Source organism: Ylistrum balloti, unplaced genomic scaffold (assembly GCF_031769215.1).
Source record: "Ylistrum balloti isolate Yb309-2 unplaced genomic scaffold, AGI_CSIRO_Ybal_v1 Utg369762, whole genome shotgun sequence".
NCBI lineage: Eukaryota > Metazoa > Mollusca > Bivalvia > Pectinida > Pectinidae > Ylistrum > Ylistrum balloti.
Genome location: NW_026781960.1, coordinates 286,170 through 312,260, shown reverse-complemented (window position 1 = coordinate 312,260; position 26,091 = coordinate 286,170). Strand labels below are relative to the sequence as shown.

The 26,091-nt window shown below is 35.3% G+C and overlaps 1 protein-coding gene across 2 annotated transcripts; it reads right to left on the bottom strand.

The window, feature by feature from the left end:
- Positions 1-1,259: 1,259 nt before the first annotated feature.
- LOC132543668 (transcription factor CP2-like) lies at positions 1,260-25,551 on the bottom strand. 2 transcript variants are annotated; one of them, XM_060207182.1, is made up of 19 exons: positions 25,465-25,551; positions 24,702-24,749; positions 24,362-24,410; positions 23,732-23,935; positions 20,803-20,853; positions 20,134-20,210; positions 18,434-18,501; positions 15,349-15,454; positions 13,871-14,166; positions 12,304-12,372; positions 12,126-12,167; positions 11,091-11,194; positions 10,605-10,767; positions 9,230-9,326; positions 8,659-8,749; positions 7,457-7,506; positions 6,604-6,746; positions 6,325-6,376; positions 1,260-4,670 (listed from the first exon to the last, which is right to left on the bottom strand). In XM_060207182.1, exons 4-19 carry the CDS (start codon positions 23,905-23,907, stop codon positions 4,624-4,626), a joined length of 1,632 nt encoding a protein of 543 aa, XP_060063165.1. In that variant the 5' UTR covers positions 23,908-23,935; positions 24,362-24,410; positions 24,702-24,749; positions 25,465-25,551; the 3' UTR covers positions 1,260-4,623. The 2 variants fall into 2 exon arrangements, with proteins under 2 accessions (XP_060063165.1, XP_060063166.1); XM_060207183.1 differs by having other exon boundaries at positions 23,732-23,932.
- Positions 25,552-26,091: the final 540 nt, after the last annotated feature.

Here is a 26,091-nt window from a genome sequence, read left to right as displayed (position 1 = left end):
TATTATGTTCATTTGTTAACATACATAACATATCCAAAGATGAATCCAATTTCTTTCCCCATTAATGAGATATGGCAATAAAAGATCAAATCAAATAGTATGTCATTGTGATCATTTTGTTTTTCTAATGAAGTTGAAGCGATCACTAAATGTTAGAGGACATCTGGGACAACCTTTTCCATAATGAGTAAACAAAATATAAGTAATTTGATATAGGTCTAAAACAAGTTTACCAAATTAGTCAGCATTTTAAACAAGAGGCCCACAGGCCTTAACGATCATCTGACTATAAACACCTATATATAGAAGAGGCCAAATAAGCCTAAAATAAATTCCTCAACTTCTCTACAGCTGACAAAGATGTTGGTTCATAAAAATAATTTCTGCAAACTTGAAATCATATTCTATATATATGCTACTACACAAATGTCATCACTTCGAACTTATTGTCTGTTGAAAAAGAAATTTTCAGATCACAACTCACTTAACTCAGGAGATCTTGAATATAGGACAAGGTCAATCACTTGAACAAATCAGCAGCCATTCATCCACTTATATTTTAGAGCCAATATCAACAGCCTGAACCTTTTTGTTATTGAGGAGAAGTCATTGAAGATTTCAACACATTTGACCCCCTGTGACCTTTAAAAATGGATCAAGGTCATTGTTTAAATATTTAGACGTAATTGACAAACGTGACCTTAAAATTAGGTCAAGGTCAATAATGACTAAATTGGTAGCCCTTTTTACCAGCTAGCTACTTGCCCATTTTCAGTACCATTGGCCTATTGGTTATTAAGAAGACGTTGTTGAGATATATTTCAACACATCTGACCCCTATGACCTTGAAAGTGGGTCATGGTAATTCATACTAAGAAACTTGGTAGCTCTCCATCCCAGCATGCTGCAGGTTCAAAATCAGCATCCTTGGCATCTTGGTTTTTGAGAAGTAATTTGAATTGAAAGTTTTTGCATAGCAGACAGGGCCTGACCCTTCAGGATATTTCAAGATATTCTTAAGAGTTTAGTAAATAGCCTATAAACCTTACTGCTTCCTTACCAATCAAAAGATTTGGAATCCACAAATTTCTAAAGAAGAACAACACTAATAAGAAGGAACATATAGGTCTTTGCACCAGATGGTGAAAAACACCAAAAATGGCTATCAACATATTAACAGCTTTTTAAGTTCATAAATGTATTATCATAACATCTCAACGAAAAAAAAAAAACAACAAAAAATGAGAATATCACTTTACCATTTTATTTTCTTCATCATCCAATCGATTCTTACTCACCAAGGTACAGTTTGGTGGCACATAAAAGTCAAAAATAACACTTAATGAGAATGAAAAATAGCATTTACAAAAATGACAGAATCTTACTGAAACCTGGACCTGAGGGGCTAAAATAACTACATTCTGTTTCTACTACTGTACACCATAGACATGTATAACAGCCAAAGGCAAATTGCCCATCGTATACGATGAAGATTGTAAATCACCCGTCCTACCCCACAATGACTGTAAATTACCCATTGTACACCATGAAGACTGTAAATCACCCATCGTACACCATGATGACTGTAAATTACCCATCAAATACCATGAAGACTATAAATCACCCATCGTATACCAAGGAGACTGTAAATCACCCATCGTATATCATGGAGACTATAAATCACCCATTGTATACCATGGAGACTGTAAATCACCAATTGTATACCATGGAGACTGTAAATCACCCATTGTATACCATGGAGACTGTAAATCACCAATTGTATACCATGGAGACTGTAAATCACCAATTGTATACCACAAATATTATTTTCACTGTTTATATAATTCCACTGTACATCCTAATTACATGAATGTTGTACTAAGGTACATTAACAACATGATTAACAACATGATAGTTTTATTCTGATCTGTATCTCCATACAAATTACATATTACTACGATGTGTGCCACAATTTAACTTGTGTACCATGTGTCCGAATAGCCACATTGATATCCACCACAGGTAACCATGAAATATGCCACGAGTTACTGCAAGTAACCATAACATGAGCCACACTGTGACACCAAGTGTACCACAGGTCATCATGTGTATAATTAGTGTCATAAGGTTCTATTTGAACTGCAAGTTACCACAACATATACCAAAAGTTACCACGATATTTACCATCAGATACCAAAACATGTACCACAAGTCACTACAATCTGTGCCACAAGTGATATATGCCACAAGTTTCTACATACATACCAAAAGTTACCATACTGTGTATCTCAGTGTGTGCAACAAAGTATCAGGACGGGTACCATAAGGTACCATCAGATACATACCATATCAATACCATATCAAAACAATGTACTCAATACCAAGTACTCAATACCATGTCCTCAATACCAAGTACTCAATACCAAGTACTCGATACCAAGTACTCGATACCATGTACTCAATACCAAGTACTCAATACCACGTACTCAATACCAAGTACTCAATACCACATACTCAATACCAAGTACTCAATATCACGTACTCAATACCACGTACTCAATACCAAGTAATCAATACCATGTACTCAATACCATGTCTCAATACCATGTACTCAATACCATGTCTCAATACCATGTACTCAATACCATGTCTCAATACCACCTACTCAATACCACGTACTCAATACCACGTACTCAATACCAAGTACTCATTACCATGTCTCAATACCATGTACTCAGTACCACGTACTCAATACCAAGTACTCAATACCAAGTACTCAATACCACGTACTCAATACCACGTACTCAATACCACGTACTAAATACCAAGTACTCAATACCATGTACTCAATACCATGTACTCAATACCATATCAATACCATGTACTCAATACCATGTACTCAATACCATATCAATACCATGTACTCAATACCAAGTACTCAATACCATGTACTCAATACCATGTACTCAATACCATATCATTACCATGTACTCAATACCCTGTACTCAATACCAAGTACTCAATACCATGTACTCAATACCATATCATTACCATGTACTCAATACCATATCAATACCATGTACTCAATACCATGTACTCAATACCAAGTACTCAATACCATGTACTCAATACCATGTACTCAATACCAAGACATTTACTTTGATGGTAACACATGATACAAGTTACCATAGTACCTGATGGATAATTCAAGATCCCATGACAGGCAATAAATTATACCATGATGAGTAACACAATGTACCATGATGGTTCACACAAAATATCACAGTGGTTTACACAATGTACCATGACAGGTAACACAAGGTACCACACAAGGTACCATTACAGGTAACAGGTAACACAAGGTACCATTACAGGTAACAGGTAACACAAGGTACCATTACAGGTAACAGGTAACACAAGGTACCATTACAGGTAACACAAGGTACCATTACAGGTAACAGGTAACACAAGGTACCATGACGGGTAACACAAGGTACCATGACGGGTATCACAAGGTACCATGACGGGTTACACAAGGTACCATGACGGGTTACACAAGAAATCATGACGGGTAACACAAGGTACCATGACGGGTAACACAAGGTACCATGACGGGTTACACAAGGTACCATGATGGGTAACACAAGGTACCATGACGGGTAACACACAATATGATGGACAAGACCACAATGAGACTGACAAAGTAGCTGCCACTACTTTCATACTTCATAAACAGTTCAGAATATACATAATAAATCGCATTGCTTTCATCACTCACACAACATTTAACAACTTTCTGTCTTATCTGGAAATGTTACACATCAGTAACACCCTGTACAATATGCATCAGTGGCGTGTGGTAACACCTAAGGTACACCATTACTGTAAAACGGAGACACTCTATCACAAACAATGGGCTTAATTGTCACTTGTGTACCATTAGAGAGTGTTTCACCAAGACTCTCTGCCGGTTCAGAATTTTCAATAACTCCACTCCTTGTATGCCATCAGAGAATGTTTCATCAAGACTCTCTGCCAATTCAGAATTTTCAATAACTCTTTGTATGCCATCAGAGAATGTTTCATCAAGACTCTCTGCCAATTCAGAATTTTCAATAACTCTTTGTATGCCATCAGAAAATGTTTCATCAAGACTTTCTGCCAGTTAAGAATTTTCAATAACTCCACTCTTTGTATGCCATCAGAGAATGGTTCATCAAGACTTTCTGCAAGTTCAGAATTTTCAATAACTCCTTGTATGCCATCAGAGATGGTTCATCAAGACTTTCTCCAAGTTCAGAATTTTCAATAACTCCACTCTTTGTATGCCATCAGAGAATGGTTCATCAAGACTTTCTGCAAGTTCAGAATTTTCAATAACTCCTTGTATGCCATCAGAGAATGTTCCATCTTTTGTGTCAGCAGAGAATGTTTCAAAATAGGCTCCATCATAAACAATAATCTGTAGAAGTTTCTTTACTCAGAGAAAAGTTTTCAGCAGAACTGTTGGCATCGTATGGCTGGCAATGGTATTCAGTAACATATTGTACATTACCAGGTCACAGTTAACATTAAAATGTTGTTAACAAACCAAGATCTTCTACAGTAATCCATTGCAGGCTATCAGGGAATAGTCTTTAATAAAACTTTGTACTGATTGGAGGAGTCAGCTACAACAAAAAAAAGTACAGATATTAACAGGACCAACAACAATTATACAACTCACATTGCCCTTCATTTTTATATGCCCTACTTATAATGTTGCCATAGTTTTTTATGTGTATCTGACTCAAAATTATAGTCAAAGTTGTAAGAGCAATCCATGTGATTCATTCTAAAGAAAAAAATTCATTTAATATCTGATGACATTATACAGAGAATTAAAGCAACAGAAATCTAACGACTGAATATTACAAAGAAACCATGAAGTTTACATATCCTTAAAGTCGAAACAATTCTGAGAGTTACATTTTATGATTCCATGATCACTTCTTGCCATAGTGTAGAAAATACAACAATGAGACCTTAAAGACGTACAACAAAAGCCTAAGAATATTGAAAATTGTTCTTCAGAGTCGTACTTTCTGATATCTGCCCCTGTGGTTTAAGAATATTGAAAATTGTTCTTCAGAGTCGTACTTTCTGATATCTGCCCCTGTGGTTAAGAATATTGAAAATTGTTCTTCAGAGTCGTACTTTCTGATATCTGCCCCTGTGGTTAAGAATATTGAAAATTGTTCTTCAGAGTCGTACTTTCTGATATCTGCCCCTTTGGTTAAGAATATTGAAAATTGTTCTTCAGAGTCGTACTTTCTGATATCTGCCCCTTTGGTTAAGAATATTGAAAATTGTTCTTCAGAGTCGTACTTTCTGATATCTGCCCCTTTGGTTAAGAATATTGAAAATTGTTCTTCAGAGTCGTACTTTCTGATATCTGCCCCTGTGGTTAAGAATATTGAAAATTGTTCTTCAGAGTCGTACTTTCTGATATCTGCCCCTGTGGTTAAGAATATTGAAAATTGTTCTTCAGAGTCGTACTTTCTGATATCTGCCCCTGTGGTTAAGAATATTGAAAATTGTTCTTCAGAGTCGTACTTTCTGATATCTGCCCCTTTGGTTAAGAATATTGAAAATTGTTCTTCAGAGTCGTACTTTCTGATATCTGCCCCTTTGGTTAAGAATATTGAAAATTGTTCTTCAGAGTCGTACTTTCTGATATCTGCCCCTGTGGTTAAGAATATTGAAAATTGCTGATGTAACAGCTAAAATATCTTCAGGAAGATAACAGATATTTATGTTACCTGTATTTTATAATGACTGTCCAACAGATAATTATATTACCTGTATTTTATAATGACTGTCCATGACTGTCCAACAGAAATGACCTCTTTAAATGTTGATTAAAGTGACTGACAATATCAAAGACAGAAGTTCTCCACAATATTATAGATACGGCTTTAACCTTTGACCTCATATATGAGGTATGAAACTTACCTGTATAAGGGAGCTTCAGGCCCTCTGGATATAGACTAATAAGTGTCATGATGGATTATTTTAATACTAATAATAACTAGATGATTAAGCTGACAAAATTATATTCAGAATGATAATTAGACAATTCGTCAATAGTGAACAGATTTTTAGCAATCTTCCAAATTTTGATATCAAACATTTGTGTAAACAAATATTCAAGTATCATTTTTTCTATTCCAATACTGCTCTACCGAATGAATATTCCAATATTCCTTGACATCCCTTACTAGTTTTAATGTATATCCTGACAAAACATGTTTTCTGATATTGATTATTGTAATCAAAACTTACATTTGATGGCTTCTACGCAAAATCTTGACTGATCCACCAAATTTCCCACAACCTGTCGAAATAAAATTTCTCTGCATATAATTCCAGTTTTATCAATCAAATTCAGTTTACAAAGAAATGTATGGAGTGAAAAAGAGATGTAAGTTCACTATACACAAATTTCCTGATAATACAGATTCAGTTCCTGTCTGGTCTATCACAGATTCAGTTTATAACGAAATGCAGGATTGAGTTTGGTTGATGCAGAGTTTCTGGTTACTAAGTTTTTGATCAACTTACCTCATCTGTTACCAGGATATAGATATCTGAAGGTCCCTGACAATATAACTCTGCGATCTGTTCTGGCCCCACGCTGTATAGTGCTGCCAATTTACAGGTCAACTCGTGACTACAGAGACTCTCCATGTACAGGGCATGGTACACTGAAACATATGATATCACCAATAATCATTCATAAACAGAACACTAAAAAAACAAGTCCCTAATTATTACACCTGGCAATTAAATGTAAGTACTGCTTTATCGTCCCATGTGTAGTTTTTTTTCCCCAAAAAGAGCGGGGGGGGGGGCTTAATTGCGAATATCCCCCTATTCCTGGCAAATTGGAAAAAGTGCGAGAAGGGGCTTATTTGCGGTGAACAAAACATCAATAAATCATGGTTCACTGAACAAATGAATATGATCAATAAGTCATGGTTCACTGAACAAATGAATATGACCAATAAGTCATGGTTCACTGAACAAATGAATATGACCAATAAGTCATGGTTCACTGAACAAATGAATATCATCTATAAGTCATGGTACACTAAACAAATATCATCAATAAGTCATGGTCCACTGAACAAATATGATCAATAAGTCATGGTTCACTGAACAAATATCATCAATAAGTCATGGTACACTGAACTGTTGTTAATATAGCAATTACTGTACTTTTTGCTTTAAAATTTATATTGTGCTAAAATTTGATTGCATCAGTACATCAACAGCATATGATAGATCTTCAAATAATTGTCTTTTTCACCTAAGATTTATGAATCATTTATCACAGATCTGAACCAGTTTAACTCCTCTTAAATAAATATTGATGTGATTTTGGATTAATTTAGGATTAAGAAGGACATTTTACCTGAGTCACTTTCTTGACACACAAAGATGGTCAGTCTTGGTCGGACAGCTCTACAAAGAGAAATCATCAATATAAAGTAAATCTGAAATATCAACGAAAGCTTTCATCCTGCATTAAGCCTAGGAAATCAACACAAATACTCGGACTCAAATTCAGCAGGAAGATTTATTACAGGAAAACAATTTACGTAGCATGTGATACACACTGGTAATTTTACAGAGAACAATAGATATTGGTGGGCTTAATACCAAGGATTGGCCTTTGTATCAATGAACACAGATCAATGGTTTGGTCTTTAAAACAATAAATGAACGAAATTCATGAAGAAAATTTAGCTGATGATTGCAAAGATTCTCTTCCTACAAACTAATATGGTGTTTACATATTCATAAAACCTATTCCTTATGAGTTTGGAAAGTCAGTCAGTAGTCTGTCACCATACACAGATCTTTGTTGATTTTACAATGTACTTGTCTTACACAGATCTCTGTAGAATTTAAAACATACTTGTCTTACACAGATCTCTGTAGATTTTACAACATACTTGTCTTACACAGATCTCTGTAGAATTTACACATAACTTGTCTTACACAGATCTCTGTAGATTTTACAACGTACTTGTCTTACACAGATCTCTGTAGATTTTACAACGTACTTGTCTTACACAGATCTTTGTAGATTTTACAACGTACTTGTCTTACACAGATCTCTATAGATTTTACAACATACTTGTCTTACACAGATCTCTGTAGAATTTACACATAACTTGTCTTACACAGATCTCTGTAGATTTTACAACATACTTGTCTTACACAGATCTCTGTAGATTTTACAACATACTTGTCTTACACAGATCTCTGTAGATTTTACAACGTACTTGTCTTACACAGATCTTTGTAGAATTTATAACATACTTGTCTTACACAGATCTCTGTAGATTTTACAACGTACTTGTCTTACACAGGTCTCTGTAGAATTTACAACTTGTCTTACACAGATCTCTGTAGATTTTACAACGTACTTGTCTTACACAGAGCTCTATAGATTTTACAAGGTACTCGTCTTACACAGATCTCTGTAGATTTTACAACATACTTGTCTTACACAGATCTCTGTAGATTTTACAACGTACTTGTCTTACACAGATCTTTGTAGAATTTACAATTTGTCTTACACAGATCTCTATAGATTTTACAACATACTTGTCTTGTAGAGCATTGTTTAGCCGGATTCCATCGACAATGCCACAAATTTGAATGAGATCTTCTCGAGATAATCGTAAAATATCTGCTCCTGAAATAGACAGTTGGAAGACACATTACTACCAAGTATGAATGAGATCTGGAGATACCAGTAGTTATGAAATATCAGCCACTGGAACCTAGAGCTGTTGGCTGAAATACTGCCATAACCCTATGTGAAATCAAATTGAATAAAATACATTCAGACATTGTCACAAAAACAAACTTATCATGATTTTGAAAGAGAAGTGGCCACTGCACATTGGAAACTGGGTAGCCAGATATATCTGGTATATATACCTTACACAAGAATTCTGATATTGGTTACATCAGTACCAGTCTAGTATAGATAGGTAGCCTGAGAGATACTTTATAAAGAATTCTGGTACTTTCACACACTATATCTGGTACTGGTTATATCAGTATAAACCCAATGGAAGCACTGCCTGAGAAATACTTTTATACGAAATAAAGTACTAGATATATAATATTTAATCGATCTAGTCCAGACTGAGTAGCCAAAGATTTTTACCTGAAAAATTTTGGAATACACGACTATAGTTGAAGAATCTATTGGCTTGAAGCCAAGCAGTCACTTGATTGGCTGTGGCCTCAGCAGAGAGGGCTCCCTGAAAAAAGTATCAGTGAATGTGATGGATGCTCCCCAAAAACATCTTTATTAAAAACAATTTTCTAACAAAGGGCAATAATTCTGTATTTAAGGAGTTGTATGACTGATGTATACATCCTGTTTCATTATCCTAGTTTAACTGCAAGCAAAGTTATATTCAAGACAAAAAATATCAACAAAGGGCAATAACTCTGAAATCATGAGTTTGTGGCTCCTTACATTGGTACATCGCACATTGTGTTCATAAGATTAATGTATACACTAAGTTTCATTATCCTAGTTTTAATTCAGGCAAAATCATGCTAGAATTTTTTAACAAGGGATCTTTGTAATTAAGGGGTTGGATGCAGTCCCTGAATCTGATGCACTGCACATCCTCTTAGTATAATCGATGTATTCACCAAGATTAATTGTCTTCACTTCAATGAAAAGTTAAGTTATGCTCCAAACACCAAAGAATAAACAAAGGACAATAACTGTAATAAATGAAATACAGGTCCTCAATTTAATACACTGCATAAACTCTTAGTATGATCTATGTATACTCTAAATTCCATTATACTATTTTCGATGTAAGCAAAGATATACTCCTGACAAGAAATTTTTAACAAAGGGCAATAACTCTGTAATTGAGGTGTTGAGAGCCATGAATTTGGTACATTGCATATTGCCATGATTAACTGTAGGCAAAATTATCTGAGGATATAAGTTCAACCAATAGAAATATGTTTCTAGTTATATATCAAACAAATAACTTCTGCATGCCTTTTAAATCCATTGATGACAAATATCTGAATAAAATGACAATATGATCGCAACCATTGTTTCTTTTTCCACAAATCCTAAACATTCATAGTCTCAGCACATGTGTCATATCACTTTACCTGTAAACGCACCTACTACACCTGTACATTTTTCTGTTTATGAATGGTCACATGTTTTGTGGCAGCCAATAGAACTTTGCATAACACTGGTTTGTACTTTTAGTGGGACCTACATTCATTAATTTGTGTTTAACAGATGTCACTCAGCTGAAGTTTGTTTTTATGTTATATTAGCATAATCATCAAGTACAAGTTTTTCTCAAAAACTTTCTGAATCATATAAATTTATCAAATGAAGTTGTAGAATGAGGCTTAAAGACATAAGACAATGTTTTAAAAAAAAAAGAATGCTACACATTCTATTCATTTAAACTTTCCTAAAAAGTTTTAAATATTTGTATTTAATTGATCAATAATCAAAACAAAGCCAGGTTTTAAAAATGTGTACTTACTGGTGATAATGTCTCAATGGGGCTTTCAGACGAATTACGATTGAGAGGGATGGGAGTGAGGCCATCACCATGGTTGTCCCCAGAGTGATTTGGTGTAGATGAGGCAGAGGGCGGACCACTGGTCCGTAACGGGGAATGACCAATGACTGTGACAGCTGGGGATCTGTAAAGGTGTAAATTAAACTAAACATGGTTCAGTATACACTTCAAATTATCTGACAAAATTTAATGGCAATGTTTCCCAGAGGGCCCAAGACTCTATACTACCAGTAGACCTGTATACCGCCAACATACTTAAGACATTTCCAGTATATACTTCCAATATTCCAATGTTTTTATTTTGTGGTACAAAACATATTCCTAGCATAATCATCTGAAGAACCATAACACTACATAAGGTTTTCAATCATCAGGAAGAAAGAAAACCCATGAAAACCATAATTTGTCTCTTCCTAGAGCTTACTAAAACATTCCGATGGAACTTACCTTGTAGCACTGAGCTCTGAGAAGCTCTGAGCCAGACTTGAGAATGTGGAGGGAGACTTCACTCCTATAGTAGCTGTGCTGGCTAACACTTGTTCTAGAGGAACCTGACAATAAAGCATCACAACACTATCATTCGGTCACTGACGTAATATACATTGTTGATTTATAATACCTGTAACTCTTCCCACTCTGAACAAATCCACATGCATCGTATATGTAAATCTCATTTGAAGATAATTTTTATGTCCACTTGTTATTCCACCTTTTTAAATGTTTCTTTAAAAATCAAATTTTACCAAGGAAGAAATCTTTACATGACAATGTCTGGTAAAAGTTATGATGATCTCTACTTTTTTAATTTTAATTATTGTTTTAATTGTTTGTCATTGTAAACAAGAAGCCTAGCGGTCTTGACGGTCATCTGAGATAAGCAATACTGAATATACAGGTTAAAGAGAAAGTAGCTTTTAAGTGTCATGAAAATGAAAATTGTGACATTAATGATAGTAAGCCAGAGTTACTACGTTCATACCATCAAAACTGTCATTTTTTACTAATAGTTCTTACAAAGTTATTTCTGATGGGAAATAAATGGCATGCACAAAAATGCAATTTTTCTAAAAAAAATTAGAATTAAGTTAAAATCCTCTCCAGGAAGATAAGTGAATTTGACCCCTTTAGGCCCCACCCATCAGCTCCAGTCCTGGAGGTCAGTCAGGATCAATATGTACATACCGTCAAGTCATTATCCATCGCTCAAAGATTGCTCATAATTCTAACCAGATTTAAAATATTTCCAATGGAAATTTAACAAATCATGGTCATAAATATATTTTTCTTGTATAAACTATCGCAGAATTTACCCCTCCAAATGGGGAAATCAAAGCTCAATCCATTCTAGTTAACTGGTATATGTTTCAGGTAGATACCTTATACAGTGTTGTGTAAACATTGGTAACTAAAGACCAAGCATCTCCATATCATGTTACTATAGTAGATTTCCTCAAATAGTCTTATACCAAGTACACTACTCACCTCAGTCAATACTGTACATTCATAGGACGGCTGAAATTTCTCCTGGAAAACACAACCAAAATGAAATTCAAATTTATTGTCATAAAATAATTGTATGACATTGTCATTTTAAAATACTTTTTAAATACACATATGACAAACTTAGAGTGATTTGGTGGTAGAACTCCACTGGACTCACTTTTTCTGTTTCTGACATTTTTTCCATCTTCTCTCTATCCCTCTTGTGCTTTCTGTCTGCTCCTTTGGGCTGTAAATGAAGAAATGTGGTGTTAATTGGTTTTATAGAATAAGACTTTATCTAACTCATTTTTTCTTCAAGATATGTATACAATATTTTGTAGGTAAGACAGTCTTGTTTTACTCACCAACAATCATGAAAGATTTTGATATTTATTTTCCACTATGTCAAAATGCAATGAAAATTACATGACAAGAAAAGAGATGGTACATTTACTGTTGTACAGTAAAACTTGGATAAGTAAAAGTTGACAAGACCTTATCAAATATTTGACTTATTTGATGGACTGACTTAACTTTGTTTCTATAACATTATGCAATGATGATTGGCCCTATTTAACTGATTAATTACAACCACTTCATTGAGATATTAACTCACTTTGAATGCCACATCTAATAGACTACATTGTAATTGTCTCATTATCTAATTACAAAAGTTAAGATGATTAATTAAAGAAACTGATCACAATTAAATTCATGATCGACAATATTGTCACTCTCTTAAATGATACACTTAAGTAAACAGTCCTAATGTGCGACAAGAAAAGTGTTACAAAGACTCATCAGCATCTATCACAAAGTTTTGCAAAGAATGAAAAAAACTTGCAGTGTGTATCTATTTATCTAATAAATGTATCATAATGTGTTAATGACAAACTTACACTTTTAGTAATCTGCATCGACACGGTATTAGTGCTTATTTTTTCCGGCACTTATGCACATATTTCATCAATTTCATCTATTCATCCATTTTTTACTTACTAAGAGCAAAAATCTAGATTGAACAAAACATTCAACTCATCTGATGTACAGGCGTGTTCCACACAAGTGAGTTTTAACGTATCTACTCTATCACACAATGTACAGGTGTGTCCCACACAAGTGAGTTTTAACGTATCTACTCTATCACACAATGTACAGGCGTGTTCCACACAAGTGAGTTTTAACGTATCTACTCTATCACACAATGTACAGATGTGTTCCACACAAATGAGTTTTAATGTATCTACTCTATCACCCAATGTACAGGCGTGTTCCACACAAGTGAGTTTTAATGTATCTACTCTATCACACAATGTACAGGCGTGTTCCACACAAGTGAGTTTTAACGTATCTACTCCATCACCCATTGTACAGGCATGTTCCACACAAGTGAGTTTTAACATATCTAATCTATCCCCCATTGTACAGACCTGTTCCACACAAGTTAGTTTTAACGTATCTACTCCATCACCCATTGTACAGGCATGTTCCACACAAGTGAATTTTAACATATCTAATCTATCCCCCATTGTACAGACGTGTTCCACACAAGTGAGTTTTAATGTATCTACTCCATCACCCATTGTACAGGCATGTTCCACACAAGTGAGTTTTAATGTATCTACTCCATCACCCATTGTACAGACGTGTTCCACACAAGTGAATTTTAATGTATCTGCTCTAGGATAATTTTACAATAGAACACTAGACATTTAGAAAGAGGATAACCATTGTTTAATTGTTACCTTGAATACTTTGACCTGACATGAGGCGCAGTGTAACAATTTATTGTCATCCCCCTTGGCATAAGTTTCCACCTGGACTCTGAAAGGCACACCCTTCTCACCGCCGTGTTTCTTGGCTGTGAACTCTGTACTGATACAGTTGACTCTGATATAAACCCCTGCTTCCTTGGTGGGGTCCCACACCACTTCTGCTCCATTCAATCGAGCAGTGTTCTGGGTGGTGAGACCCCCAGGTGGATGTCCAGCCTCCATACTATCCAGATTCACCTCCATTAAACCATAGGACAGTGGAATATCTATATAAAACAAATCAGGTATCAAGCATTAGATATGTAACCATATTTACCTTGATTTGAGCCCAAGGTACAAATACACCACCTCTGTCTCATGGTCAGGGTTGAATATACCACTTCTGACTCAACATTAGGAAGATAAATAATCTCTGACTCAAGGTCAGAGGTAAATACATTATTTCTGACTGAAGGTCAAGGTAAAAAATCACCCCCGACCCAGGTCAGGGGTAAAACATCACCTCTGACTCAAGATCAGGGTTAAATACAACACCTCAAAGGTAGTGATGTCAGGCGTCAAGGGTAAGGCCTCTTTTGAACAGATATAGGCTTATCACTACTGATAATTATCATAAAACATGGTGCATTAATGACTACATCAAAATAACATTTTCATTTAAGTGTCAAACTTGGTTTAACAAAGATAACAATCTTTACTAGGTGAAATCAAAGATGGCTGTTTATTTTGGCCATTTCGTTCTCTGATCAGTCCCAAACTCAAACAGGCACAACTAGGGACCAAGAGGAACCTATACATGACATTTGAGAAAGATCTATACAGTATTTCTTATGAAATAGGAATAACAACATTCAAAGCCAAAATGTAAGAAGGCCATCTGTCGGCCATTTTTTTTTTTTTTTATTAGACTCAAAATCAAAGTCAGCCATTTTGTTTTTTGATCGGACTCAAAATCAAAGTCAGCCATTTTGTTTTTTGATCGGACTCAAAATCAAAGTCAGCCATTTTGTTTTTTGATCAGACTCAAAATCAAAGTCAGCCATTTTGTTTTTTGATCGGACTCAAAATCAAAGTGGCACAACTAGGGACCAAGAGGAACCTATACATGAGAAAGATCCATCCTGTGCTTCTCAAGAAATAACGATAACAAAAATTGTTTACGGACGGACAGATGATGAACCCTGGACACCTGATCTGATGATGGTGGACTAATAATCAGATATCAGATACAGAACATTCTAGGGAACTAGACACTTCATACAAGTCACAATTAAATTCACAGCTAATCCTCCAGTTAAATTTTTTTTCCAAAGTGTTGTGGCATTGATCTGTCAACATCTGACTACAAATTAACAATACCATGATTGATTACATTTATGCCTGTAAAATGTGAAAAAAATAAACTTACATCATCACTTCAGTGTAGTGAGTATTATATTACATATTACCTATATCCATGATTCTCTCTCCCGGTCGAATCTGTTTCCACGACTCCAACTGTTCCTTCTCCATATACTGTAGCCGTCGCTCGTGGAAGCATACTTTAACCACACTCTACAAATAAAATTGATCCCTATCAGTAAAGCACCAGGTATTCCTAATTTTAATTTTTAATTTTATCTTTAATCTATTTCAATCGATTAGCATTTTATCATAACAAATATCACACCTATAAGTGAACAGAGACAAGTGTCTGACACACTATGTAAATCTACCATCCAAGAAATGTATTTCTTACAGCGGTAAAATACAGTAATATATAGGTTGTAATCTATTCACCATTATACGAGATAATTTATCATGCTGATGTTAAAATCACTACTCACCCTGCTTTTAAGGTCAAAACTCAATCTGACCTTGAGGTCAATTCTCACACTGACCTTGAAGCCACAACTAAACCTAGCCTTGAGGTCATTATTCACACTGACCTTGAAGTCACTATTCACTCTGACCTTGTAAACTACTAACCCTGACCTCAAGGTGTCATGGTCACACATATATTTTCATAGTTCTACATTGTCAAATATGTTTTTGTTGTTTTGTAAATATTTTGAATGAATTACCAAGATGGAATTCTCATCCGTTTACGGTTTAGTCTTAGGATAGACAGATTAGCGACAGGTAGCCATACCATACCATATGACACCATAGAGAAGCAAGCACAAACTACAGATTATGGTGAGTCACACATATGAAATATTGTTTGGGCGGAGATAACCATGTATCTAGATTTTGCCAATGTTTCAGTATTGTACTTATCTTTATGAACATACATGTATCTACATGTCTCATTGTACCTGAAATGCTGTATGATCCTGACTGTGTGACCACTGTATAGATATGTATCCGATATGTCATATGATCTTGACTGTGTTCTGTATGACCTCAGTATGGACATGTACCAGATATGTCATATGATCTTGACTGTGTTCTGTATGACCTCAGTATGGACATGTACCAGATATGTCATATGATCTTGACTGTGTTCTGTATGACCTCAGTATGGACATGTACCAGATATGTCATATGATCTTGACTGTGTTCTGTATGACCTCAGTATGGACATGTACCCAAAATGCTGTATGATCCTGACTGTGTGACCTCAGTATGGACATGTACCAGATATGTCATATGATCTTGACTGTGTTCTGTATGACCTCAGTATGGACATGTACCAGATATGTCATATGATCTTGACTGTGTTCTGTATGACCTCAGTATGGACATGTACCAGATATGTCATATGATCTTGACTGTGTTCTGTATGACCTCAGTATGGACATGTACCCAAAATGCTGAATGATCCTGACTGTGAGACCACGGTATGGACATGTACCAGATATGTCATATGATCTTGACTGTGTTCTGTATGACCTCAGTATGGACATGTACCAGATATGTCATATGATCTTGACTGTGTTCTGTATGACCTCAGTATGGACATGTACCAGATATGTCATATGATCTTGACTGTGTTCTGTATGACCTCAGTATGGACATGTACCCAAAATGCTGTATGATCCTGACTGTGTGACCTCAGTATGGACATGTACCAGATATGTCATATGATCTTGACTGTGTTCTGTATGACCTCAGTATGGACATGTACCAGATATGTCATATGATCTTGACTGTGTTCTGTATGACCTCAGTATGGACATGTACCAGATATGTCATATGATCTTGACTGTGTTCTGTATGACCTCAGTATGGATATGTACCAGATATGTCATATGATCTTGACTGTGTTCTGTATGACCTCAGTATGGACATGTACCCAAAATGCTGTATGATCCTGACTGTGTGACCACTGTATAGATATGTATCCGATATGTCATATGATCTTGACTGTGTTCTGTATGACCTCAGTATGGACATGTACCAGATATGTCATATGATCTTGACTGTGTTCTGTATGACCTCAGTATGGACATGTACCAGATATGTCATATGATCTTGACTGTGTTCTGTATGACCTCAGTATGGACATGTACCAGATATGTCATATGATCTTGACTGTGTTCTGTATGACCTCAGTATGGACATGTACCCAAAATGCTGTATGATCCTGACTGTGTGACCACTGTATAGATATGTATCCGATATGTCATATGATCCTGACTGTGTGACCACGGTATGGACATGTACCCAAAATGCTGTGTGATCCTGACTGTGTTCTGTGGGACCACTGTATGGACATGTACCAGATATGTCATATGATCTTGACTGTGTTCTGTATGACCTCAGTATGGACATGTACCCAAAATGCTGTGTGATCCTGACTGTGTGGACATCTTTGGGTCGTGCTGCTAGTGTAAGCAATTCTTATTTAGGATTCAGTGATCCAGTACCAGCCTCATGAAAGGAAGTTTGACCGGGGATTTCTGATGCTTCATTGTACTCAGTGTCTATTCACCGAGTGTCTATTCACCGGAAGTGGCTGTATAATTAGCGTACTATTTTAAAATGAATGAATGTCCGTTAGATGCGCGTATTTCATATATAGTTGCAAAATACTAAAAATATGTGTACATAGAATAAACATAGTATATATTGTACATTGGACTTTGTGTCATTCTACACCACAGTTGCATTGTCAAGCTTGTCTATGGTTACACAAGGTCACTACTAACTCTTACCTTGAACTCCTTACTAAACCTGACCTTTAGATAACTTTATTAACCCTAACCTTGAGGTCACTCCTCACACTGACCTGGTTCACTACTAACACTGACCTTGAGGTCCCTCCTCACACTGACCTACTATGCCACTAATTCTCTACTCACACTGACTTTGAATTCCCTACTCAGCTCATCTAGAGGTCACCATTAATTCTCTACTCACACTGACCTTGATGTCCCTACTAACACTAGCTGTGAGATCAATACTCAAACTGACCTTAAAGTCATTTTTCACTCTGACCTTGAATTTAGTGCTCCAATTTGCATTTCAGTAACCACTCACCCAGACCTTGAGGTCCCTCACTTTGACCTTGAGATCACAACTAACTTTGGCATTGAATTCATTACTCACCCTGAGACATTTTCCCTGCATGTCTGACAAGTCACCAAGCTTCTTCAGTTTAATCTCGTATGACTGACCTGTAAAACAAAAACGGTCCAAAACAGAGCAATACAGACACAAGCAACTTGCTATTATCTATCTGTTACTTATATATGCTATCATGATCTAGGTTAATTACTGTTTTGCAGATAATCTTGGCAAAAATAAAATTCAATGATCTTGCTCCAAAATTTGCTAGCATTTACATAATTAAAATTAGAAATTTCTCATAAGCTCAAATCTTGATCCAAATATCTTTCTGAATATTTCAAAGCTTAAATCATCAATAACATCAACTCATCTGCCTTTTTTCTATTAACAATCTTTTTCTCTCTTTCTTTAAAAAAAATTACAGGTTGTATTAAGATATACATCATTCAATCTCCATGTCACACTTAGTGATTTATTTAGCAGGCTTTACCTCCACTATTGCTGCCTTTCAGCTTTTCAGCAGACAAGTCATAATAAGGATACATACATTCTTACGGCTCCATGTCACAAAAACGAAGCATACATCCTTAAGTTTACATGTCACAATAACATAGCAGACATCCTTAAATTTACTTGTCACAACAACATAGCATACATCCTTAAGTCTCCATGTCACAGTGATGTAACATACATCCTTAAGTCTCCATGTCACAGTGATGTAGCATACATCCTTAAGTCTCCATGTCACAGTAAGGTAGCATACATCCTTAAGTCTCCATGTCACAGTGATGTAACATACATCCTTAAGTCTCCATGTCACAGTGATGTAACATACATCCTTAAGTCTCCATGTCACAGTAAGGTAGCATACATCCTTAAGTCTCCATGTCACAGTGATGTAACATACATCCTTAAGTCTCCATGTCACAGTGATGTAACATACATCCTTAAGTCTCCATGTCACAGTAAGGTAGCATACATCCTTAAGTCTCCATGTCACAGTGATGTAACATACATCCTTAAGTCTCCATGTCACAGTGATGTAACATACATCCTTAAGTCTCCATGTCACAGTAAGGTAGCATACATCCTTAAGTCTCCATGTCACAGTGATGTAACATACATCCTTAAGTTGCTATGTCACAGTGATGTAACATACATCCTTAAGTCTCCATGTCACAGTGATGTAACATACATCCTTAAGTCTCCATGTCACAGTGATGTAACATACATCCTTAAGTTGCTAATTCACAGTAATGTAACATACATCCTTAAGTTGCCATGTCACAGTGATGTAACATACATCCTTAAGTTGCTAATTCACAGTAATGTAACATACATCCTTAAGTTGCCATGTCACAGTGATGTAACATACATCCTTAAGTTGCTAATTCACAGTAATGTAACATACATCCTTAAGTTGCCATGTCACAGTGATGTAACATACATCCTTAAGTTGCTAATTCACAGTAATGTAACATACATCCTTAAGTTGCCATGTCACAGTGATGTAACATACATCCTTAAGTTGCTAATTCACAGTAATGAAGCATACCCAGGTAGATACTTCTTCAGTCTCCAGGGGAATGTGTAACCTTGAGCATAATCTTTATAGATTTGTGCTTTATAATTAAAATTCATTAACTCTGTAAAACTATGAAGTGGTAACTCCACTAAGCATTAAAAAATGTATTGAGTGAGTACAAAGAAATGGTGTTATTTAACTCAGAAAGACTTACCCTGATTAAGATAAGTGAGAGTTTCTTCATTAATTTTAACAGCTGGAGACGTTGCTGCTCCTAAGATGTACTGAAATCTGGAAATACACACAGAATGATTTTCTTACTACACTTTCTTGATCTATGGCAAACAAAATGCATCATTACATATATTAGAGATTAGTCTGTCTACTTCTATTTAACAGAAACTTTTAATTCCAGATCACCCACGTATCACATCTAGCTTATAAATTTTGATAAAGTTACCATCAAAATGTTAGTGGATACAGAGGATGGCATTTTGACACAATAATGGAATGATAAGACCTAGTATGTTAAGAGTCTGAATAAAGGAGATATCTTCAACACGAGTTTTCTGCTGTGATGAACTGAAGTAAGAAGAGATTGACTGAAGGGTACAAAGAAACAATTATATACTAATTTCACTCATTAATGATTTCAAGACATACTTCTTGGAATTTGACAAAGATTTCCAGATATCAACACAATGAAGGACTTTTATCTGGCAGTTTACTGTTAAGAAATTACAGTACTTAATAATATGTTAAACACACACTTTCAAAACTGATAAACAACAATAAAGAGTCATGATACAAATGATGATGATTAAGAACATGACAAATTCCCGTATTTGATAGGGAAGTATCAAATTGTAAAAATCATAATTACCCATTATCTAAATTTTCCTGCTTGAAAACCGGTAGAGCCAGCAGTGCCTCACTGAAAAGTCGACATTGTCAGAGAATCATTGTTGTTATATCATTACAAGATCATTGTAAAGCATTTATTTGGGTTTCTTTTGTAACAACAATAGGTGTTGATGGACTTATAATCAGGCATGGGCTTATCAATCATTAAATAAGTGTTTATATAATATCAGTTTTTATGTTGCTGACTGTCCTGACTATACAACAATTGAGTACATCTTGACCAAATTAGATGATCTAACCACATGTGGACATTGCAGAATGTTTACATGCCAAAATAAACACTATTAATTCCCTATTCAAATTGTCTGCCTGTACATTAGTCACCATTTTGTTGACACTTGCATTTTAATCTCTATTGAAAATACTAGATTTTTATCGATAAGGAACAAGCTGCATAGCAGATTATTTATAGATAAGTTGCTAATGTATAATGGAGTAAACAGTTAATACTTTCATGGTGCCCTAATTGTATAGTTTTAACCAAGGAACCTTGAAAACACCAGATACTTATCGACTATCTTTTTCTTGAGTAGCAAGTATGTGTGTGGATTCTTTATGGGCTAACTGTTCATGTAATGTGGAGCAAACAAGCAATAAAATCATGGTGCCATAGCTGTATAGTTCTATATCTTGTCAAAAATGTAAACTAACTGATAGTATGATGAAAGTTACAGAATCTAATTCATCTGAACGTAGTTTCCAACTGACATCACCAGAAGTTGTATTTAGCAATAAATACCAGTGGAAAAAAGAAACGTAAGTTTGGTTTTTGTAATATAACCTTTAGACACATAGACAAAATTTAATTAAATTTGACACTGAGCTTCCTCTGTTCACCATGAATATGTTTATCAGTTAAAATTCAACTGACTGTGACCCTGCACGATGCAGCATGCTTTCAGCAGATTTTTCAAGAAAGGGTATACCTGCACCAAATATGTTGGTAAATCATTACAAATTGAACATTAGAACAGTACAAATCAGCTACACAAAATTTCTTCTCAAAGCACTTGTAGAGCGTAATACAGCCATTGAGTGAAGTTGATAGGGGCAGGGCCATTACTCTGGTAATGCAGGGACATTTGTAATGCCATATAGCCCATCAATTTGGTGTACGAGACAACAATATCCTGTTTAGTTGGGCGCCTCAGAGCCAAAGGGAAATTTGGTGACCTTCCCAAGAGTAGTGCCCATGCATAACATCGCTATGTAAAGATAGAGTGATATATCTCTCGCACCTCTGTAAGTGATTCAAGACAGCGACGGAGATTACACACCAAGTTGTCGGCACTCATGGTTGGCCAGTGTATCCATGATCAATTTGGAATTAGTTGCAGGATTTTTCATTTCATGGAGATGTGTGTTATTCACTGACCAGTCTTGCATCATCCTTTACAGGTCAGATGAACGACAACATATCTATTGATGTCATGGTGAGCAATATTCTGACGCCTGTGTGATTGATAGGGACAGACTCTGGAAGGGTCTGTTGTGGTATGAGCATGAATATCTCAAGGCGTGACGATAACTCTCATGATTATCCACGGCAATCTCACAGTAGCTACATTATCCAGATCAGGTCTTGAGACCACACATCCTTCCTCTTATCCATCAACAATGCAGCAGAACAACACAGGGCCCAATGATGCTATGGTTTGTCATGACTTTCTGGTTCAAAACAATGTCCTAGTCCTTGATTGACCACCATACCAATTAAGCATTTTTGGGATGAGCTGGACAGGAGGGTTAAAAAGTGCATCAACGTCCTATATTATGGCACTCAACTCACGCAAGCCCTTATTCAGGAATTGAATAAAATCCATCAAAGGACAATAAACACCTTGATAGGGTCAATATTAAGGAGAGTAAGACCAGCAACTAAAGCCAGGGGTGGGTACACACACTACTGATTTGGATCAGGAACCGGTGTAGGGTATCCTTGTTTTAATGCTATTCACACAAATGCTGTCTGTGATAGGACAACAAACATCATTAAAATGTATTCAGTAATAACGAAATAATTGAGAAACTCCAACAATGAACTAATCACCAACGAATCATGTAAAATAATAATTATCGAAAATAAACTTGCATTTCTGTTTTCTGCCAGTATATATATATCAATATTTTATATTTGTATCCTAATATTACTTTGAAGATCTTTTATTCAAAAATGCAGATTTCATGCATTAAACATTGAAGTAACAATAATAATTTGATATTCTTATATACCACTTTATCACAGCAGTAAAGCTGTTTCAAAGCGGTTCACAAATTATCACCCACGGTTGTTGCTACTAGCCATAATTTTTCTCTATTCAGTGAATACCATACTGGCAAAGCTGCCATTCAGTACTTGCACCATGTAAACAGCAGTCCGAGCACTGCACAACCCTTACTGATCTTCAACTGAGTTGAATGGATGAGAGTGAAGTACCTTGTCCAAGAATACCATATTGCATCTGTGCCAGGAGTCAAACACTTGGATCACCAGTCTAAGATCCTATCACTAGACCATTGTGCCTCATATATGGGCTTACTGCTTGATAAATATTGTATTCTTGATTTCCTGTTGTAGTGAACAAGTGTCTAAAGGGGTATTCCCTTCCCAGTGGTTTATTACACGAGACAAGATTTTGAGTACTCCCTTCCTAGCTGTATAACATATTAAAGGACGAGACATTTTCCTGTGTAATACAAAAATATGGTACATGGTCCTTTATGGAAACAAAACAAAGCAAATTTAGAAGAAAACAGTAGTTTTTCCTTTCTAATTCATTTAAACTGAAAAACAATCCATGTTTGCAAAAAAAAAAAAAAAAAATGCTGTCAAGCACCCCAACTGGACTGGTAATGAAAAATGACACAAGTTAACTACACAAGTGTACCTCATATTGTATGTCCCTGTACCAAGCTCTGTGCCTAGACCTGAGAGGGAGCCATCAAAGTCAGCAGCCAAAGAGTCATTGATGTCCCAGCTTGTTATTGGGTGAGACATCTTTGTTCGCTTACCACCTTGGGTACCAAGGCTGTCTCGTTCTACTGTTGTCCAGCTGAAAGACATTTGGTCAATGTTGGCCGAGAAACAGCTACTGAAATATATGGAAAAAGACAATATCAGCTAAGGTATCAAAAACCTTTCCATTGAAAGGACTTGTTCAGGCTTTATCATCCATCAGTTCTTAAAAATTAGACAACACATTACCAAATAGTGTATGAGATATAGCAGAAGTGAACTGTAAATCATTTAATTATAATAATTCCAATCATGATGATAACTTACAAATGGGTTTTTATGTAATTTGGTTAAATACTTTTTCAGATTTTGAGATATGAAAAAGTAATACAGACACATGGATTATTGATTACCAGCATTTTTAAGCATGAATACAATCAACTACAAATCTATCAACCTTCTCAGTGTTCACTGATTATAAGACTGATAATAATATTGATACAGAAATTGCAGATACTTAATGCTGTATTAAACATCTGAATATCTATTTCTGTTGTCTTACCTTTCTATGTTCAGTAAACAGCTCTCTTTCTCTTTGTAATTCTTTGTACCTGTCAATTTGTACATTCAAATAAAGAACATGAGAGAATGAGTTATCATATCTTCATTTCTTTGATCAAAATAAACACAACTGTATGGGAAAATAAAGGTTTGTTTTTCACTCTGTTTAGAATGGTATGTTACTAATTTTTAGTAGGTATTTACTGGATCAACATCTAAAGAATGAATTTTTTTTTATGTAACACCTAATAACACCAACAACTATTTGCAACCAACTATAAGATGACCTGTTCTTCTTATCACTCATTACCACTACAAGAACATGCAATGATAACATTTACCTTGTCTAATTCATCTTCCATTGCAGTGAATATTCTCCTTAAACTGATCTGAAAGTAAATTTTTGAAATCATGAAAATCCAATTGACATGCACATAACAGTTGCAAAATGTTTCTTAAAGCAAGTTCATGTTGGAATGAATTATTATTTTTTTGAAAAAAAGGTTGTACGTGAAACGCTAAGTTATCTCCCTTGACTGATAAAATGGAATTTCACATTATGTTGAGCCCAAATTAAAACATTTTTATGTAATCCTATGCGATGAAATTATCACTACAAATGAATTGGAAATTTAAATTAAATTCAGGAATTAAATCATGTAGCTAATGAAATACTTATTTCGTAGTTAAAAAGCCTGTATGCATGTATTCTTTATTGAATTATCTCCCCATCGAATCGAGATCAACAAGTCAACAACACTGTAGTTACAAATTTTATGAAATAACAACATGTATAAAAGTAATATCAGTTACATTACAAGATTAATTTCAAACCAACGTATTAAAAAATGCCATGACTCTGATAGGAGAAATCGATTAGATAACTATAGTATTCGAGGCGAGGCCATGCCATCAGTGCTAACTCTCAGATGTTCGGCCTTGGCCGAATCGGAACATGGCAAAACAAACACTGATCGAGTTGGCATGAATGCATACCAACACATATATGTTCATTTCATACTTATTTGATATACGGTAATTAGTTGACAATATTTTGAACAGAAAGACAACAATATTGCATATATTCTTAACAAAAATTCTTACCTAAAAATACGAAGCTGTTTTGTTACCGGAAACCAGTTCGCTTCTTTTACGACACTTCAATTTCAACCACAAGACGTCGCATGCAGTCCTTTTTAAATATAGACATTGCATATAAATCTCCTAAACCATTAAATTATATCTGCGACTGTTCCATCTCTCTTGCAACTCCCTTATTTCTTCAAGATAACATCAGTTTAGAAATATTTGTCTGAAAATGTTTCCGACACGATAAATTGAACGGAAATAGTAAATGGAAAATAACGATAGGAGCCAAATTATGTTTTGATCCGTATGACTACGGTGTTAGTGGACTAAGCACATTCATTAATCAGTCTTTAACAGAAACTCTGAAATAAAATAAAACGTCACAGAGTTAACAATTTTGAAAAATTGTTTTCATGTACAAAATTATACGTAAGTAAGTGATGATAAAAAATGGTAAGAACATGGATGCAGTTCGAACCCGATAGACGGAAAGTCATATGCTTGGCCATTTAATAGATTATCTCATTACCAGAAATGATATATTTTTTAATGTGTATATATCATTTTCTTGATGAGACCCGCGATTCCTTGGGCTTGGTATAGGCAAACACGATATGTTATACATTCTTTTATAATATTGAT